This window comes from Electrophorus electricus, chromosome 1, assembly GCF_041902795.1.
Source record: "Electrophorus electricus isolate QZ-2024a chromosome 1, ASM4190279v1, whole genome shotgun sequence".
In the NCBI taxonomy this organism is placed as follows: domain Eukaryota; kingdom Metazoa; phylum Chordata; class Actinopteri; order Gymnotiformes; family Gymnotidae; genus Electrophorus; species Electrophorus electricus.
Genome location: NC_137497.1, coordinates 33,960,164 through 33,980,000, shown reverse-complemented (window position 1 = coordinate 33,980,000; position 19,837 = coordinate 33,960,164). Strand labels below are relative to the sequence as shown.

The 19,837-nt window shown below is 41.0% G+C and overlaps 2 protein-coding genes across 5 annotated transcripts; both read right to left on the bottom strand.

Annotated features, from left to right (window-relative positions):
• Nucleotides 1-884: 884 nt before the first annotated feature.
• Nucleotides 885-4,358, bottom strand: fbl (fibrillarin rRNA 2'-O-methyltransferase). The gene is made up of 9 exons (XM_027005277.3): nucleotides 4,234-4,358; nucleotides 3,410-3,508; nucleotides 3,112-3,261; nucleotides 2,932-3,026; nucleotides 2,459-2,629; nucleotides 2,245-2,377; nucleotides 2,029-2,141; nucleotides 1,680-1,825; nucleotides 885-1,521 (listed from the first exon to the last, which is right to left on the bottom strand). Exons 1-9 carry the CDS (start codon nucleotides 4,241-4,243, stop codon nucleotides 1,497-1,499), a joined length of 942 nt encoding a protein of 313 aa, XP_026861078.1. The 5' UTR covers nucleotides 4,244-4,358; the 3' UTR covers nucleotides 885-1,496.
• Nucleotides 4,359-5,155: 797 nt separating this feature from the next.
• Nucleotides 5,156-19,520, bottom strand: kcnj21 (potassium inwardly rectifying channel subfamily J member 21). Of its 4 annotated transcripts, none has more exons than XM_027005264.3 (5): nucleotides 19,335-19,520; nucleotides 19,080-19,197; nucleotides 11,460-11,602; nucleotides 9,909-10,785; nucleotides 5,156-6,248 (listed from the first exon to the last, which is right to left on the bottom strand). In XM_027005264.3, exons 3-5 carry the CDS (start codon nucleotides 11,541-11,543, stop codon nucleotides 5,899-5,901), a joined length of 1,311 nt encoding a protein of 436 aa, XP_026861065.2. In that variant the 5' UTR covers nucleotides 11,544-11,602; nucleotides 19,080-19,197; nucleotides 19,335-19,520; the 3' UTR covers nucleotides 5,156-5,898. The 4 variants fall into 4 exon arrangements, with proteins under 4 accessions (XP_026861065.2, XP_035382232.1, XP_026861063.2 ...); XM_035526339.2 differs by having other exon boundaries at nucleotides 19,080-19,192; XM_027005262.3 differs by having other exon boundaries at nucleotides 19,080-19,520.
• Nucleotides 19,521-19,837: the final 317 nt, after the last annotated feature.

Sequence of the window (19,837 nt, the reverse complement as noted above, 5' to 3'; positions counted from 1 at the left end):
AGGGTAGCTCTCCTCTTAATTTCTCCTGGCATTATTCGTATTCTTGGGTCACTATGTATTAAGGTTTATTTCTACTAATTTTATTTACTTTGAAACACACAGTAAGAATATCTTTGTTAATTGCCCAGTGGAGTGTTCTGTAAGGAATCATGTTTCTTTTGAGCACTTATTTAGTACTTAATAAAAAAAAATTGCTATACACTTTATTGTAAATATTGTTTAAAAAAAACAAACAAAAAAATGGGGACCCAGCACAAATTGGTATATATTCTCTAGACTTGAATAGTTCATAATTCAAGTGGACAAAACAGCTGAAGGCCCACAGCACTTAAGTATAGTGTTTCAGATTTAACACCATCTTCACTTCATGAGCTAATGTTTTGCACATGATTTGAATTAATCATTAAGTTTACTGATAACTAGTTATAGGGTTCAAGACCCTATATCAGAATGAGACTGTCCAGACTATTTACATGGTGTGCTAATAACCTTCCCTCAATGAGAAAAACTCAAAATCACTGCCGATTTCAAAAGAGAACACACCCTAGACAAATAGGCTATCCGAGTGGAAACATGGTTAAATTTCTACCAGTCCACATCAGAGCACCTCACTTGAATATCTTCCATCTTAAAAGAGCAGCTCGCTGCCCTAAACTGTTTCAACCAAGAACTGAATGTCATTATTTAAATGATTCTGCACTTATTGGAATTGAAGCTAGCTAAAATTGTTTTGTTATACTGTACTCCTGTGTACATGTATAAAAGTTTCATCAACAAGGTGACCCAGGAAAATCTGCAGTAACCAAGTATTGCAAGAAAAAAAAATCAGCACCTTAGAATGCCTTAAAGCAGCATAAAGTATGCACAGTATATACAGAACCAAATGTGTTTTGAGTTCATTTAATAAAAAAGACCAACATACAATTGTCAGTCTACAGTCATATTACCATTTTGCCAGGATGACAGACAACTAATGGGGACTAACAAAAACATCACTTTAGAAAAGAAAAAAAAAAAGGTAATTCTGGATGTTAAAGAAAGCAAACGGCAAATGAACAGTTCACAAAACCAATGTTCACCTCTTGATAAATTACATCAAAGATTTGAGAGAAAATTCTGGTTGAGTTACTAAACCAGAAAGCATCATATTCAAGCATCTTTGTTTAGAATTACACCACTAAGAAGAATGGTGAAGAAAGCGTCAAGTGGCATTACCTTACTGAAAAGGAGCAGGAAAAGTACTTCAGCACAAGCAAATAACTGTAGTGAAGTACTGATGTGTGCGGTGGGGTTGAAAATACAATGGGAACTTCTATGCTTCCAGTGGGAACAACAACAACCCCCCCCAAAAAACCCAAACAATCTAAAAAACATAAAACATGACAGGTAAAAGGGGTTGAAAACCTTCAACATGTATCCATATGCTCCCCGTTGGCCAAAACTGGAGTAGTCGCAGTCAGAGAAATGCACCAAAATAGTCCCCTAAAAAATGCAGTCTATTTCTTCTGTTTGGGAGGTGGCCTGAACAAGAAAAGAGAAAGTTAGAAAACAATCCTGACAACAGTTATACAATAAATTTCTAAGATTCATAAATCCATTGCATCTCTCTTTTTGCCAGAAATACCAGTAACCAAGTGGCACAAAGATTTGAGTATAAGATTAATTTTACTCCAACTTGCCTGTAGACTCCTACGACGACAGCGTGGTCCCTCTCGTACGGTTCCAGGGTCAGCTGCTCCTGGGGCTTCATGTTCTCTGCACTCATCTTCTTAACTTCAGATGCAAACACAGCCTCTGGTGCTGCCGTAGAGTCAATGCAATTTGCCTGGATGGGGCCAACAAAATTGTACACTTGGAGAATATAGCACTTTAGAGCAGCAGTACTTTAATTTAGGAAGCAAAAGTAAGATTAAGAACAAGGTCACAACATCATTCTGTTGTGTATTAGCAAAATAAGAGTTATGCATGTGAAGGTCAATATAACTACAAAAGCTACGAGACTGCTTCACACCATTTCAGGGTTTGTACCTTGATTGAAATGACAAAATGTCCACCGTTTTTAAGAAAGTTGTGTGCATTGATGGCAACGATTCTCGTCTGGTCGGGCTGAGCGACGTCAGCAAAAATGACATCAACCATACCTGCAAGAGACAGAACCCATACTGAGACTGACCTTATGACATTTGCAGTCCATTAACAAAACTGCCTAAATTTGACCGGTAACCAAGTTAACTATAGACTCACCAACCAGCATACGATACTTGTGTGGATGCCTGGCATCTTCAATAATTGGAATTATATTTGTGCGCTTCTTGGCCACATTCAGCAAATCTCTTCCTGATCGGTGCGAAAACTCCACAGCGTATACCAAGCCCTCCTGGATAGATATCAACAATTCAGTTTTTTCCCCATCTGGAGTTTTTCTATTTAAAATAATTGGAGGGTTAGGTCCACGTACTGGGCCGACGATGTCAGACACGTGAGACACTGTTGTCCCAGATGCAGCCCCCAGGTACATGACTTTAGCTCCAGGCTTGATGTGGATCTGATCTACACCACCCAAGATGGCAGCTGCCAGCTTCGAGCGGAAAGGGTTCCATGCTCTGTACTCAGTCTTCGATTCCCCTTCCTGGAAACAAGGGACACCAATCAACTGCTACTGCAGTGTTTACAGGAGACAACTAATGTTGAAGTTATAATGGCAAGTTTGTAAAGTAATTTTTTTAAAATCACATATGCGGTATACTTCTCAATTCTTGAGAACTTTACATGGATAATTTCTGTAAGTTTTAAAACCCAATAAAGTACATTAGCGTTTTCAACAGCTTGTTAATACCAATAACTACTTCCATACAATATAGAAAATTTAGCCACAGTTTTGTGAGCAGTAGTTATGTACAAATAAAAACAAACAGCAACATTACAGCCTACCTCAACACTTATTCTCTTCTCCCCATAGACTGACTCTCCAATCACCATATTCTTTGTCACTAGGGCATCCTCTTTACCCCGGCAAATAAACACACCTGAGTAGTTAAAATGTCAGAGGTAAGCACAGCACAATCATTCAGTGACATTCCTACTGTTCATACTCTAAATACCCTCACACACCTTCATGCCTGTGAGGTTCCACCGTCACTTTTTTGCCTCCTCTAAACCCCCCTCGTCCTCCACCTCTGCCTCCTCGGCCTCTGGGTGTCCCTCTGCCACCGCCACGGCCCCTGAACCCACCATCCCCTCCTGGGGACTTGAAACCTCCACCTACATCAAATACCAGATGGGAGGAATGCAACTTCTGAATTAGTGTAAGCACTGTAGAAACACAGAACAAAAATCTTCCAGAACATCATAGCTTTCACAAGTAACAGTACATACGAGTAACGGTACAAGAGATTGAAGCTCTAAGTACCTCTGCCTCCACGGAATCCTCCTCTTCCACCTCTATCGCCACCACGACCCCAGCCGCCAAAGCCTCCACGACCACCGCCGCCACCTCGCGGGCTGAAACCTACAAAGCAGAACAAAAACATTTTACTCGCTAATGCGGAGTAAAGATTACGTTCATATAAACCACCAGTGAAAAAAATACTCCAAGAATGACTATACTTACACCCGTAAACGCAAATTGAGGCTCGCAAGTCAACTCAAACATATCTTCACAAAGTGTTAATGCACAACTACAAATACACGACAACCAGCCAACAGCCTGGCTAGCCAGCTATGCTCCTAGGTAGCTAACGCTAACTAACTAGCATTTGCATCAACTGCGAAGCTCTAATAGGACTAGTCGAATTAAAGGTAATGCACATTACTGCATTACGGTTTACTTTATTTGCATTGTTTGCTCGCAAAGACAACTAGGGAAGTTATCGATGCTTCGACTTTATCGCTAGTTAGCCAACCAACCCTCGTGTAACACAGCTTGTTAGTTAGCTTCGTTCAGACAAGTATTTAGTAGTTAAAATAAATACATACAAAGGCGTTTTATAGATTTAACACGATAGCGTTTGATTGTCAACATGAAAAAACTATATCGACGGATAACCTATTGTCCAAGAAGTTTATTTGCGCCCCATGTTTTAACTTGATAACTGGAAAGACCGCTAGCTAACGATCGCTAACCGGTTATCATGTTTACACGTGAGAGGACCCATTTGAAACCGTTATACACTTCATACACCAAAACCACAAACTGGTATCGCTATAAATATTTGTAAATGTAAAATACATTACCAGGCTTCATGTTAAATCCGAATGAAAACAAAAAAAGTATTACAGATATTTATTTGCACGAACTCGCAGCTCCAATAACCGACGCTGCACTAGTTCACTTGCAGCCACATGTGGGAGAAAGTTTCTCTCCCACAATGCACTGCGACTCTATTCGTGCTCGGATTTATGTCGCCATCTAGGAGGAAATAGTACTGGATGAGGCCATTAAATAGCTACGGTCCCTGTAGCATTTTAAATGCACATCTCAGAGGCCGCTCAAGGAACAGTAATTGGGTTTTTTTCCGTAGCAAAGTGTACGTTAAGAAATCGACATGTATTCCAATTCGCTAATGTGTCGATAAAACAAAGTTGATGCTACTGTGTGGGCCTAGTCAAACTATTAGTTATACTGCTATTTAGTATTAATACCCTATAAGTACAAGACAAAACCCACTACATCCATGATTGGTCGCCTCTACTGCAACTTCTTCTTGTCACTCGTACTGTCTGAAACTAACAGCATGTACCTAACGTTGTGGATTATAAATCCATGTATTCTGTACGCGACGTTTGCCATTGTTAAAGTATGGACTAATTCATTCGTTACTTGCAGCAATGCAAGCGATATATAAACTGTAGCTATAATGGGTCGATTTTAAGATCCGAGTGCAGTGGAAAGGAGTACTACAACTATGTAACATACTGGAGCTGGAGAAATGGCCTTTTCACGTCAGCGATGTTGACCCATTTAGACAAATGCAGGTCAGCATTACACCACCGTCCTAACCTTTCAGACTTACAAGCTCCTGACCCGCACATTATCTGTAAATAAAACATGTATATTAGCCCAATGGGCTCCATCTAATCGCAATCGTAAATAAACCCAAAACTTTGCTCTCTAGATTACGCCTTATGAAATATTTAATCAAGATGTTTCGTATTAGCAGTGGGCTATAGATCATGTTGAAGGCTTATTGGATAGCTAGAAGGGGAAATGTTTTACATACACAATAAATCAATACATTGCAGGTGTGTGACCAAATTAAATACACCGAGAGCAGAACATGAGACCTGAAATTTCATGTTAGATTTACTCAGAAGTGATGCATTGTTGCTTGGTTCAGAACACATGATGAGCATTTCACATGTATGGGTTCAAATTAAATACAGTTAAAAACACACAGGATGAGCATAACATCTGCATATGTTCAAATTAAACACACATCTTAAAACCCCAAAAGCAAACACAATACAATGCATAAAACAGTGAAGACATAATGTATACATTAATACAGAATAAAATAATTAATGTGGGAAAAGCATGCTGAAAGTGCTTTATTACATGTTTACCAGCTAAAACAGTTAATCTAAAAATGTATTCAATTAATGCTATCGTAAAACAGCATCTGATTCTAGTCTCTCTTCAGAGATTGCCTGCATTGAATTATTTGAAGTTGATATGGCCCAGCGTAATACAGACCTACATTTTTGTAATATCACTGTAAGTATCTTAATAAGCGTGAATGCAGGTCAAGTATTTGTGTGACAGTTGTGCAGAGCAGTGGTCTGCATTAGCAAAGTTAAATCCCACAGTTCATTTTGCCATTGCAAAAACCTTGAGTTCTCTTCCCTTGCCACACTACAGAGGGATTATAAGGGCCTTTGGCAGGATGCTCACTGCTTGTGTCATTCATATTCAGTGTCCATTTTTTTCACATCACCGTTGCTAACATTCTCCTCTTCTCCTTCTTCCTGTCCTGCTCCCTCCTCCCACCTGTCCCTGGGTGACTGGGGATTTGGGGTGTCACTCACACTGGCAGGAGGTGAAAGTGGGGGCAGTGGGATCGCCTCCCCTTTCTTAGCCAACTCAGATAGTTCCCGGGCAGAGCAGGTGGGTGTGGGTGTGGGGTAGGTATGGTGGAAAGTGTCGTAGTCTACTTCATAGAATCCCTCCTCCAGTGAGAGCACTGGGGTGAAACGTTCACCCCAAAGCACCTCAGAGTCCAGGTATGAACTGCGTGCCTGGCATGTCATCCCTACAGAGAGACAAAGAAGAAGGGAGGGAAAAGAGTGGCAGATAGAGAGAGAATAGATTATGAAGAGGGAAGTTAGAAAACATTTTCAGTACACTGTAGCATTACTTTCATCCTTATAATCTATAATTGGCATCACATTACAAAACTAAGATATGCTGCAGAATTCTAAAATGATACTGAAGCAACCAAGGCATTCATGCTGAAGAGAGAATGTCCTAAAAATATGTGTTCACGTTATCACTTCTATAGAATGAGGACATGTAATTGTAATCATAATCTGATTTGATCCCTGACTAATGAGAGCAGATTAGTGGAGCCTTGGCGTTGCCTCCAGTATCACAGATCATAACCTCTAAGGGATTTGGCCTTAAACATACCAATAATAATTTCCACATGACCTCCAGGCCCCCTCACCCCCAAACACACAGTATACATGTGGCAATCCTATAAATAGAATGTGAGCATTCCCATGTTTTTCTCAAGTTGAAGAGCCAGATCAGTTAGAGTACATATTATCCACAGCGATGAACCGACTAGCGGAACAAATAGGCAACCAACGTGCCTCGCATATTCAAAGAGGTGTGTGCGCGCTCTCCCTCTCTTCCATCTCTGGTGCTTTATCCTTTTGTTTTAGTAGTTTTAGTAGTAATTTGTAATTTGATTCTAGTTAATATATACATAGGTGATATTTTCTACAATGTTAAACAGCTTTTCTGAATTATTTGAAACTTTGTGTAGGAAAAATACATTTAATCAGGAGAACATGTGGAAATGCACAATTCCACATACTCTGTTCAGCAACATTGTGTGGGCAACACTGACTATAAAAAACATTTTGTCTGTAATAAGCTTGTATATCTTGCATTGTGGAAGTCCCAAGTTAAATGTTGTAATTTAAATTCTGCTTTTACATCAAAGACATTTTCATCATCAGTTTTGAAAGAATCTCATAGTTTGCTCCTTTGCCTATCATTGAGGCTTCAAACAGAAATTCTTGTCCTTTGAAAAGTGTTTTCTCTGCATCACTGCCTTTAGAAAGTCCCTTTTTATTACATTGTTCCAGTTGTTCAAATTACACAGTTTGAGAACAATTTAACCCTTTTAATCCTTTAATGGTCTTCACAAATCTATGGCTAAGGTTAAATGGGTTTGATTAGCCAGCAAGTATCACTGTATGGACTGTATGGTCAGAATCCCTCACCAGCCCAGCTAAATGAATGGTGAATACTGTGAATGGTGTGGTGCTTTAATCAAAACACTAACACAATACATAGCAAACAGAAAAGCCCTATCATGCATTCACTTAAAGTCTAGTCTAGTGTTAACAACAGCACTATTTAATGCAACAGTGCAATTAGCTACAATAGCAAATGCATTTAAAAAAAATCACGTTCTACTTTACATGCAGTTGTTTCAGATATTGCTAAAGTATTTAAAATATCAGTTTGACTAATTTCCTAAGACCTCAGGCTAACATATTCGCATGAAAAAAGCTTTTTTTTTTCTATTTACTGATCTCATTTCTAATTATAGCCTTTGTAGGACTCCATCTGACAGAAAGTAGGCTGACCTTGAGTAACAAGGGCAAAAAGAAAGAAACGTGACAATCGTACTACTACACGAGGAAAGAAAACAAAAATGTAGAAATATTCAGTTAAAGTAAAGTAAAAGTAAAAAGTAAAATTGAATTTACCTCACTTTAATGAAAACCAAAAAATTAAAGGTAATGTGTAAATATTGTTAAAGTTTCAAAACACACCATCCATTCCCCCAGTCCATACAGTTCATATGTGGATTCTAAGATGGAAAAACAGTTCATTTTGAACTCACTCTGATGTCATCAATTGCATACATAGCTCCACCTCAGGGGCCTACAGAAGTTTTGGCCAACATAATTATATTGCAGTTCACATGCTTGTTTCGGTTAGCTGACCGTACCAAAGACATATACACAGACGCTACGTTGGCTGCTGCTTTGTGCATCAAAGTCGCCACCATACTAGTACTACAACTTGTCATAGCTCTCATTGTGAGATGCTTAAACCTGTTTAAGTTTTTAAAAGATTTTATATGCTATACTGCTGCTACACTGATGTACTATGTATATTATTCTACTTTATTACACTTATATTTCATACTACTTATACTACCTTTTTGTACTATATTTGTTATTATTTTTAACCAATCATCTAAATGGTAAACTGCTGTGACATCTGAATTTTCTCTCTGGGGATCAATAAAGGCCTATCTTATTTCATTTTATTGTTTTTGTCAGTAATTGTCTATCTTGCAGTATCTGTCTATTTTCACTGCTAAAAATATATAAAGCAGACTACTGCCCTTGGCTTACTATTTTATTTGTTTTGTTCCATTTTCCTCAATGATGGTCCATTATTAGTACTTAAAGATGCTCTATTTTGACTTTTTTTTTGTGTGAATGAGCTGTGGTCTGACATGGAGTTCAATTGATAGGAAGGTAGAAAAAGCAATTTCCACAATGTAAAAACGTTCTACACATTTAATGTTCATTAATGTATATAGAGACGCCTCAAGTATTAACCCTAAATAATAAGCTTGAACTCTGAGAAACTTGAGTTTTTACAATTTCTTATGATAATTATTTTACACTACGTTGGTAATTCAATTAATGTGGCTATCTTAACATGCTTTATGTAAGGTTGCTAATTAATGAGCATTAAATGTCAGATATTTGCTAAATTGATATTATTTTTGTGATAAGAACGCAGTCAATGGAAATTAAGGCACATGTATATTGATTATGGATGATCATGGCTCACTAATATATAAGAGAATGCATTCTTTTGTTGTGTTTTCTCTTGGCATAAAGAAAGAGGGGGTGTGCCCTAACAAATGTGGCTGGAGTTTGAGCTGTCCAACCTATAGCGGTTATTTAGCTTGTGTCCATCTTAAAGGCACAGTAGCAGAAAAACTTTAACAGATAAAGAGAATTGTACATGGACATCAGGAAAAATGTAAAAAACTCCTTCAGTGCCTCCCCCCCATCTGAGGTACAAGTCACTTGTGTGTGTGTGTGTGTGTGTGTGTGTGTGTGTGTGTGTGTGACAGATCGAGAAAGTGAGAAAGGGACAGGGACAGGGACAGAGCCTCAATAACCTCTCTGCTTCTGATTTTCAATTTCCCTGAGGCATATCTATGGATAGAAGCTGGGTTTTTCTGACTACTCCTTACCTCCAGAGCTCATCCTCCCAGCCAGGCTTATCCACACATGATGGCACACAGTACAATACCTGAACCAATTAGCCAGGTATAATTGCAGTCTTTGTCAAGTGCATTCACCGCCAGTGTTAATTAGTGATTCCCAGGAAGATTCTGAAGCTAATCCCATTGATGGCACAGCTAACAAGAGGGCTTAGCTCTGGATGTCACCTTGTATATGCTAGAGGGGATCTATACACCATTAGCAGCCAGGATAAGTTTCACTTTCATAGTTTTGATTCATTCTAGATTGTAAATATTTAAACTAAGTAGCAAAATGTCAGGTGGAAGATTGAAATTTAAAATATGTCTTGGTTAATTTCATTTTGGTCCTGTATTCAGTCCCCCCATCTCTGTGCCCTTCCATCGCTTACGCTCTCCCATCTACCAAAGCATACAAATTTCTCCACTATAGAGGTTTACCTGTGGCTTCCACCATGCCCTCCAGAATGACTACAATCTCAAACTCCTCTCGTGCCAGCTGCTCTTGAGAGATTTCCCAGAAGGGGCTACTCTCGTTGAACTCATGGCAGATGATGAGTGGAGACACAAGGAACAGGCGGTCGTCACCCGTGTCAAAGCCCACGTTGATGTCTGTCTGGTTCAAGGGGATGAACTCTCCTTCCTTAGTCTGTTTGGAGCGGATCAACTTTGCGCGGATTGACGCCTCCACGATGTGCGAGTTGCGTAAGTCCCCCACACGGAACATCAGGCACAGCTTGTTGTCCCGCATTGAGATGACGGCGTTCTGCGAGAACATCAGCGTCTCGGCACGCTTCTTGGGCTGTGAGATCTTCACAAACATGCAGCCCACCATAAAGGCATTGACGATGGAACCCAGGATGGCCTGCACCAGCAGCAGTACGATGCCTTCCGGACACTTCTCCGTGATGACACGGTAGCCATAGCCAATGGTTGTCTCTGTCTCAATGGAGAAGAGGAAGGCGGAGACAAAGCCGTTGAGATTGTCGACGCAGGGCGTCCAGTCTCTGTCACCTGCATGATCGAGGTCGCCACGCAAGTAAGCGATGAGCCACCAGATGAGGCCGAAGAAGACCCAAGTGGTGGTGTAGACCAGCGTGAACACCAGTAGGTTGAAACGCCATTTCAGGTCCACCAGCGTAGTGAAGATGTCTGTCAGATAGCGGTAGGTCTCACGCACGTTGCCATGGTGAACATTACACTTGCCGTCCTTCTCTACATAGCGTTGTCTACGCTTCTTCAGTTGACAGCCAGGGCCATCTAAGCTGTCTCTGGCTCCAGCAGCGCCCCCCACCACCATAGTCCGATCTGTGGGGATCTGATGTAATGGTATGAAGACATATTGTGTGAAAGGATAAAATATGAAGCAGAAAGAAAAAACAGAGAAACAGAAGACAGAAGAGAAACAAACAGTACAGAAAAAGAAGCATGTGTATTAGCAGAATATTAGCAGAACTTTAAAGAAGAGGTAATACAAAGAGGTTTAGACATCGCACTAAATGTACAGAATCCCTGAGTCATCACAGTAAATGTGCAGATTCATTATCACTGTAAATGCAGACTCACTGTGTCATTACACTAAACATCTTTACCATAAAAAACAACAACCACAAATAGATAATTTCTGAAAACTCTTGATCATTCTGCCAAGGGCCAGACAAAAATGGGTAACTAAAACTACACATTTCATACTCCACAATAACAGTGGAGAGATATTGGTAATTCCATATTCCCACCACCCCAATACCCATGTCCAGTAGAAATGACTGTGCTCAGTTCTCGACATAAAATGACCAGGCTTAATTTGCATTTTGTTTGCACTGATGCCTGTCGTCTATGCCATAATATGTGACATGACATATTTTATCCATCCGGAAAAGTGTCCTGGCTTTTGCATGGATGCAGAAAGATTCTCATCCTGTTTGATTGACTTCCTTCAGCTCCTTCTTAAATACTGAAAGCAGAGCTGAGGAGACTTTTGAAGTAGCTCACCTTGTTGGGATCATTCCATTTCTTTGGCAGCTTGCTGCCCTGTTTCTCCACATCCTGTCCAATATGGCACTTTACACCGCTCATGACCTGCAGGACTAGAGCCTCAGACACTGTCTTCCGGTCCAGCAGGGGGAGCTCTCAAACTATGAAAGGAAGACACACAGATTGCCAAGGCTGAAGTAATTAACCACAAACCATTTGATAGATGTGGATGTCCATACATGCAGTCCTGGAGTGCACCCCTAATTCATAGCTCAGAGTTACTTGTAATCTGTTTACCCTTTGGCCACCTCAGTGGCTAAAAACGCAACACAGACAATGTTACCCCAGACCTCACAATGTTGTCGGTTTATTTTTTATGGATTAACAAAACTATAGGATGTTCAAGGATTTTTCAGTGTTAAAAGAGCATAAAAGAGATAAATAAATTGTAATAACTGCATACTATTCACTGCAGACTGAAAGTTACTGGATGTAGCACTTTTATCTTATTTCTGCTCTTCGCTACTGCACACTGGAGTTGAAATGAAAAATGATGAGGTTAAAATAAAAAGTTCCAAATTTAGTTAAAGAGTGTACAAATCTATACCGGGTTAACCATGTAGGAATCTTTACCCTTTATAAACATAGTTAAACATAGCAGTTTTGTGGCCAGCTAAGTGTCATTGCTTCAGTAGTTTATGTATAAGAGGGTGAACAAAAGCTCAAGAATATGCCATGCCAGTGAAGCAGGTCACTAACAAAATTAGGGTAAATCAATAAGCCATGCCCAAGCAATTAAGAACATTAGAATCAACAGCAACTGTACGGCACATTAGTAAGAAACAAGAATACACTGGTTATTTTGACAAGAATAGGTGATCTCTGTATATCTTCAGCCTTTCTCTTATTGTACACTTCATCACAGCCACAATGGATTACAAAAAAATATTATTTCTATTGTAAAGTTCATCCCAGAGAAACATTATTGCTTTTGCATTGTATTACTCTGAGCTGCCTAACAGGCAGAGAACCATTAATCTGCCCCTAAGGTTCCTTTAGCCTTGCAACACAAACATGCAAGTCTGACTACAGCTGCTTATAAGATCAGCTCTCAGTGGACTGCTCCTCCCCAAAACAACACCTACAAGAAAATGGATACCCAGCTCCTTCAAGTCATCATGATCTTAATTAAATAACGGATTTCATTGTAAGATCATTATTCCAGATTGTGGAGGCTATGCAGCACCCCCAGGCCAGCCTCAGGCAGCCACAGGCGCAGAGAGTAGGTGATCAATGCTGTCCCCATAGTGCATATAAACACATACTCTTCAGCACACAGAGTGATTAAGTGACAACCCATCTCAGGTGAAGGCCACTCTAAACTAGTATGTCTCCATACAAGTAAAACACAAGTACACATACACACATCACATTTTACACTACAAATCATTACACAATATCCGTTCTGCAAAGGTTTCCCACAGACTCCCATTCTCCCAGTCCCCCCGCCCCCAACCCCCTCTGTGTGCAGCAGAGGCAGTTGCTGGTGGTCTGGCAGTTGCCGGAGGACTGGTTGGTGGAATAACCCTGGCCTGGGCAGGAGACAGTCTTACTGATGGGTTTCTCAACAGGGGAGAGGAACAGGGAGGACTAGAGCAGATGGGGCAGTCGGCAACCACCCGGAGATAACTGATCAGCAGCTCACACATACACAGACCTGCATACACACAATCACACTCACGTTCATGCACAAACCCACCCAGACACACACACACGCACATGCATGTACACCTGCAGGTCTAGTGTTCACAGTGAGCTAATCAGAGTGAGTAAAGTTAGTGAGAGAGTATGGGAGTAAGAAATCTAAATGGATAGGGAAAGACAGAAAGAAGGAGAGAACACAAGAGAAAAAATAAGATAAAGAATGAGTGTGTGGGGGAGAGGGGATGGAGAAATGACAAGAGATCAACAGATAAAACAAATAGTGTCAGAATACAAGCCAGGAACTAGTTGCAGATACCACTCACACATAACCAAAGGAACTTGCTTCATTTTCTAACGTCTTTTGGCCACCACTTCTAAGAAGTTAGAACACACACACACACACAGCCTTTTAGCTAATTCTTACAGTTGAGCTCTATAATCGAGAAAAGCTGCCAAGGATAGGACTGTATTTGGTAAAGTGATGGAGAATGTTGGATTGTAATGGGGTTTACAGAAACTAGATGCTGACCGATGCTGCCCTTTTAGGACACCCCTAAAAAAAATGCACAACAACAGCTTAGCTTTGCTAACTTTTCACATTATCTGTCTAGTCTGAAAATGAACTCTCTTCATTGTTACCTTTAGACATAGGGTAGTAAACCTTTACCACAGAAAGCATGTAGTAACTAAAACACTCTATATATGTCTTCATGTCAGTGCCAGCCAATCAGGTCACACTGGAAAGAAGTAAAATGAAATCACCATTTAATGTTTAGGTTTAGTTTCCAGTTCAGGGTTGCCAAACCACAGGAGCCTGCAGGGGACAGAATGGAGGACCATAGAGCTCCACAGAGAAGAAGAGTCCAGCACAGAGCAGAACAGAGCAGTACAGAGCAGCAGAGAGCAGAACAGCACAGTACATAGCAGCACAGCGCAGTACAGAGTAGCACAGCGCACTAAAGAGCACTAAAGAGCAGCACAGCACAGTACGGAGCAGCACAGTGCAGTATGGAGCAGCACAGAGCAGTACAGAGCAGCAGCGCAGTACAGAATAGCACAGCTCCACTGTTTCACTATGACATCACTCTGTGCTGAGAGACGGCATGTGGGAGGGTCAGTGGAAAATGCCACCAACTGTCTGGGCCAGTGGGAGGACACTTCTGCTCCACTGTGCTAGCCCTCATGGAGAAACACTCAAATGTCCTTGACAAGATATGTGTGTTCCTGTCTCTGTGCATGTGTGTGTGGGTAAATGTGCGTGTGTGTGTGTGTGTGTCTGCGTGTGTGCAAGAGGTATAATTGATGTTTTGGAACTTTTTCTTCTTCATTGTCTTCTTTTTCTGCTTAATTAAACACAAATTGTGTGAATAAGAGCAACAATGTAGGGGCAAGGGAGAAAATCCTGAGCAAGGTGCATTATGAGTCAGCAAGGTTCAATGCTTGTGCCAAGGGCAAAGCAGGGAGACATAAAGCACTCAAGAGCTCCTTCTATTATCCATGACATCGTCATCCAGGGAGGACAAAGCCAGAGAGAGGGAGAGTGAGGGAAGATAAGAGGGAAAAAGGAGAAATAGAGAAAGAGAGCTTGAGGGGAAAGAGAGAGACACATAAAATAAGGATTAAGATGAGAATAATGCTGAGACAGAAACAGAAAGATGGACACATTTCTCCCTCATTGCACATAGCCCTCACAACACAACAGCTACAAATGAACCTCATCATCATAGTACTGTCAGCATCTGTTTCAGTACTGGAAAAGCCCATCCCTCACCAGAGAGCAGAATGATGCTGGGTTTCATCTGTACACACCGGTTGACTGTGTGGATCAGATACAGTAACAGAATTCACCATGATAAGCCCTATCTCTCTACACCCACACATCTATTTGCATAATTACCTTTTCAAGTATTTTTACATAATTCCTCTATTTCAGAGGTTTTGCCATTACCCCCAGGGCCCTGGGAATGCCTTGGTCAGCCTCATGAAACAAGCCACATGTGTAGGTTCTCCAAGGTAACTACTCGTGGACACTTCCTTCAGCTGTGCTGCACAGTGAACCCATTACCTCATTTATGTAAAGCCAATTTAGCTGCCACTACAGGAGGAGGCAGCTGGGAAGCCACCTAAGTGGTTTATAACTGATTCTTACTATTTCTCCTGCATATGAAAGTGATGCAGTGTTCAGACAGAATTTTAGAAAAATCCACTTTTGAAACAAATAGCAAATGCAGGCCATTTATCCTAACTCAATCACTGAACCTAATTTATTTTGATACATTATTGCTTTTACATGTTCATTAAATCTGACAGTTTAATGAACAACACAACTCCTGTCATCTGCATTTTTACACGGATGAAGGATTTTGATTCATGTACAGCTCTATGCTTCTAAAACGTTTAGACTCAAATCTAACACATAAACCCGAATCCAGTCTAACCCTGAAACCTGAATCAAGTCTAACCCTCAAACCCAAATACAGGATAAACCATAATCCTGTCCTGCATTTGGTATTCACTAAACAGTTGCTTCACTTGACTGCTCATGATGTTATCATGTCTTGCTTCCAGGTAAGACACAAGAGATGGAAAAGGCAGTGATGCCCAAAACCAGCTGCAGCTGCAAACGAGCCCCTAAAGGCTCTGTTTCCTGCTCTCTGTGCTACAAGACTGCGACCTGTGAGCTCTGCACTGTGCTGTGTCCAATCACATTTGCCCTCAGAGGATCATTTGCAGTTCGGTCCAATCTTAAAACGATGAAGAGAGTCAATATCTAAGTGAAGTAGTTGCCAGTAATAGCGCCTCCACCGAGTCTTACAGAGGGACACAGCAGATGAAAAATCCTAACACAAAAAAAAGAAAAAACCCATCACCACTAAATGGTAGCATGGCTAAAAGCAAATCTATTGTGCAACACATTCAGAGGGAAACCTTAGAATGATGAAAATGATAAAGAGGAGAATATCAGCTATGAGTTAATTATGCACTTATTGAATGTATAAAACCATTTCAGTATCTTCATTTAAACCCATTAAAACACTCACCCAATGTACACTGTCTTCCAACACTACTCCCTTCAGAATTACACACACAGACACACATGCACATGCATGCACACACACACACACACACACACACAAACACACTTACAGATAAATCAAGGGCACTCATTTTACCATAGACAAAAATAGATCCACATTTTCAAAGCTTTTGGTTCACCAATGCTATTCTGTTAGGAGGAACACATGTGGTAGGTTTGTGCAAGGCGTTATCATTACATCATCATCATCATTTTCAATGGTTGCATCCAGTTTCTGTTCCCACTGGACAGTTCTGGTATTAAAAGGTGACCCTGGCATGTAGACATTATAAGCCTTGCCTTGGTTCCTCTGCGGATTTGGCACTGTTCTGAGAGTAATTTAGAGGAGTTTAAGTTTTTTATGAGTTTGCCATTCCTCTGAGAAAAATGCCCTCTCTCCTGGGAAATTTTGCCTTCCTACCCTCACTTTTAGGTTTAATTACAGCTTCGGGTGATGTCCTCTATTGCGGCTTTCTATTATTATAGGATTACTGAATTCTGGGGAGGGAGCTTTGTGCTGGACTCTTAAGTTAACTGAATGGCAACAGGACAAGTGAAAGGGAGCGGGTGGATGCGGTGAACTGATAATGATCTGTTTGCTCATTGAGCTGTTGCTGATCTGTCTGCTCGTTGCTCTGTGGTGTCCGCTGGCAATCAGGCAGGTTCCTACAGAGCCGAGCATCTCCTCTGGCCTCAGGCTCTGAATTCATACTCAATTAGCATGAGTCAGGCAGGATTTCCACCATCTCTTACACAGGCGTGAAAGCAAAATTGCAAGAAAATCTCATTAAGTGAGCGTGATTAGATGTTTGTTTCATTGACAGGCCACCAGTGATCGTTTTAATGTTTCTATTTAAGACTCAAATTGCTCCTTTCTGATTCTGTTAGGAGCAGATGAAGTGGTGAGGGCAGACCTTTAGCTGTGATCACTTTCCTCTTTATGCTGCATCTCCACTTTATCCAACATTTGGATGAGGTCCTCAGTACAGATGCCCATGACTCTAGCTTACCCAAACAGGGCAGTGTGGCAGAAGCCCATGGCTGCTCCAGGGTCTGGACAAGCCTGTTGCCAAAAACAGGTGCAATTCCTGAAAGTAAGAGCTTCCAGGTGGCAGAGCAAACAGCAGTGCAGTCCATCGGCTCGGACACACACAGAACAAGCAACAGAGCCCACAGGAAAGCGTGCTTTATGAAACACAGAGCAAAGCTTGAACAATTCCATTCAAGCCTGTCTTCTCTTATTCAGAGTGGAACATTAATGGTTGGTATGTGGGGGGTTGGTGTGTGAGGAGATGCCTTGAACATGATTTGGGAGATTATCAGTTAATTTAATGGCAGGGGGTTTTTAGCAACCTCATGCGAATTATTAATAACCATAAGCAAGTCTTCAATGAGTGGTGTCGAGAGGCATTTTCATAGCTGCCTGCTCATACCACCGCTAAGCCAAGAGGAACAGGGACTTAAGCAAAAGAAACATGATAGTGTGTGTATTTCTGAAACGCACCCAATTAAACCGGTATTAGTTTTGCATTTCCAGTTGCAGAAGGTCATTCTGAGTCCAAAACTAGAAAGAAGCGCTATAAAACCTGGATGCATGGGATAGATCTTGTTAGAAAAAGGTCTGTGACTGTGTGTGGAGAGCCCGAATAAAAAACACTCACATCCAGGGAATGTGTGAGACCGAAATACAAAAAAGCTTCAAAAACTTGAATTTATCAGTGAAAATTCTTTCCAACAGCTATCAATAAAATGAATGTTTGCAGAGCAGTGAGGGAGAAGATTAGGAGAAGTTTCGCTCTCAGAGTTTGCTATATGTATGAAGTCTTTCAGACCTGAAATTTTGGGTCAAAATATAAAGTAGCCTAAGACTGACAAATCACACAGCTGCAATAACTGCATTCTCCTAATAAACACCACACTACAAGATTATTGTAATCGAAAATTATCCCAATAATCCAAGGTATATTATCTCAATTATGTATTACTGTGCTGGCAAAAAAAACAAAAAACAAAAACCGCACTCTTTATTTGAGTCATTTTACTAATGATACATTTTCCCCAGGTAATTTAGGCCTATATCATCTGAGGCATTAGTGCACACGTTAGTTAAAAAAACAACACAGTAGCGTTACAGCCCCCGTTATGAGAACTGATAGTAGCCTACGACAAGAGCCCCTGGTGTGCTATGGCACTTTAATGACAGAAGAAGAATAAATTTCGACGCACGTCTGGCGAGACTCCGCTTTTAAAAACCCATTGATATGAACACCAGCGCTTCTTGAAAATTCACCAGGCGCAGTAGCTATAGCTGTCAGTTATGGAATTACGATTTATTTAGCCCGTAAAAAACACGAACGAAAAATAGTGACAAGGTATACTTCTCCTCACTGCTCCGCTTTATGTAGCTAATAATCTATTATTCAGTCAGATTTAATCGAGAACGTGTCAATAAAACTACAAGTAAGCAGACCAGCAAACCTCGCTGAATCAGTTTATTTTACAAAGAACCACGTAAGAAAGCACCTAAAAAAAAATAATCCTGAGTCTAGGACACTCACCCCCCATATGTTTAAAACTGGCGCGCGTATTAAAGTCTGACTGAGAGGGCTATTCTCCACAGTAGCCAGCTAGCTAATAACTTTGACATAACGAAAACTAAAGGTGTGTCGCTTTCACGTGGCTAGGCAGACAAGCTGAAAAGAAACAGGCGACAACAGACGCTAAAATATGTACGTAGCGTATTGCCATGGGAAAAAAAAACGACGAGGTGCAATATATTTATGAAAACGAACCTCTGTTTCGCGTTAAATAAACTAATGTCTGTCACTGGGACTAAAAAGAAAATCCGTGTAACTCACTTGTTTCGGTTAAGTTAGTTCCTCGCTTTCACACGGGTTTTCAGTGCCTATCCCAGTTTGGTTCATCTGACAGAAGGATGGTGCGCGCCGTCGGTCTGTGTTTTCTGCACATGCTATTCTTCGCAGCAGTGTTAAAAAGAGACAAAGACACAGGCGAACAGAATCGTCTACGTTGTCATAACGTGTTTCCCCCACGTTCCCTAAGTCAAATATGACAGCAAGTCACACAAAAGCCGCTTTTTTTTTGTTTTTTACCCTGGCAGGTTCATCCACGGCTATGCAGGCTGTCGGAGGTCCCGCGGATGAAATCCGCGCTGAATGATGCGCTGGAGGTGGGACGTTAGATAACACCGGTACTACCGCCGTTCTGTAGCTAGGTACTACCGCGAACAATGCACAAGACAGCGGAACCACCGCGTGTCACCGGAGACAAACGCTTAACGAAAACATCCCCTCCCCCACGCTCTTGTCTATCCTAAGATGTAGTGACCTAGTACGGGGAGATATCGCTACAGCTGACCTCTGACTTGGCGCATGGGGTGTTGAAGTGACAGAATAATCATAAACTTGCCTGGACTCTTAGTTCCAAATGAAGGTTCTTCAGACTCCATAAGGAGTCTTGCACGTAGTAACAACGCAAGTGTAGCACGTAGTAACAACGCATTTATAACCTATATATAATACAATATTTGTTAAATACACAATTGCATGTTTGTTTACCTTACAGCCAAAGTACTGGGACCACAGTAAATCCCAAA

Coding starts and splice junctions, on each gene's coding strand:
- fbl (XM_027005277.3), bottom strand. Junction 2,630..2,931: donor AGAAGAGAATAAGTGTTGAG/GTAGGCTGTAAT, acceptor CCTTGTTTCCAG/GAAGGGGAATCGAAGACTGA. Junction 2,142..2,244: donor CAAGTATCGTATGCTGGTTG/GTGAGTCTATAG, acceptor TGTCTCTTGCAG/GTATGGTTGATGTCATTTTT.
- kcnj21 (XM_027005262.3), bottom strand. CDS start 11,543: ATGAGCGGTGTAAAGTGCCATATTGGACAGGATGTGGAGAAACAGGGC. Junction 10,786..11,459: donor AATGGAATGATCCCAACAAG/GTGAGCTACTTC, acceptor CCATTACATCAG/ATCCCCACAGATCGGACTAT. Junction 6,249..9,908: donor GGGCATGGTGGAAGCCACAG/GTAAACCTCTAT, acceptor GTCTCTCTGTAG/GGATGACATGCCAGGCACGC.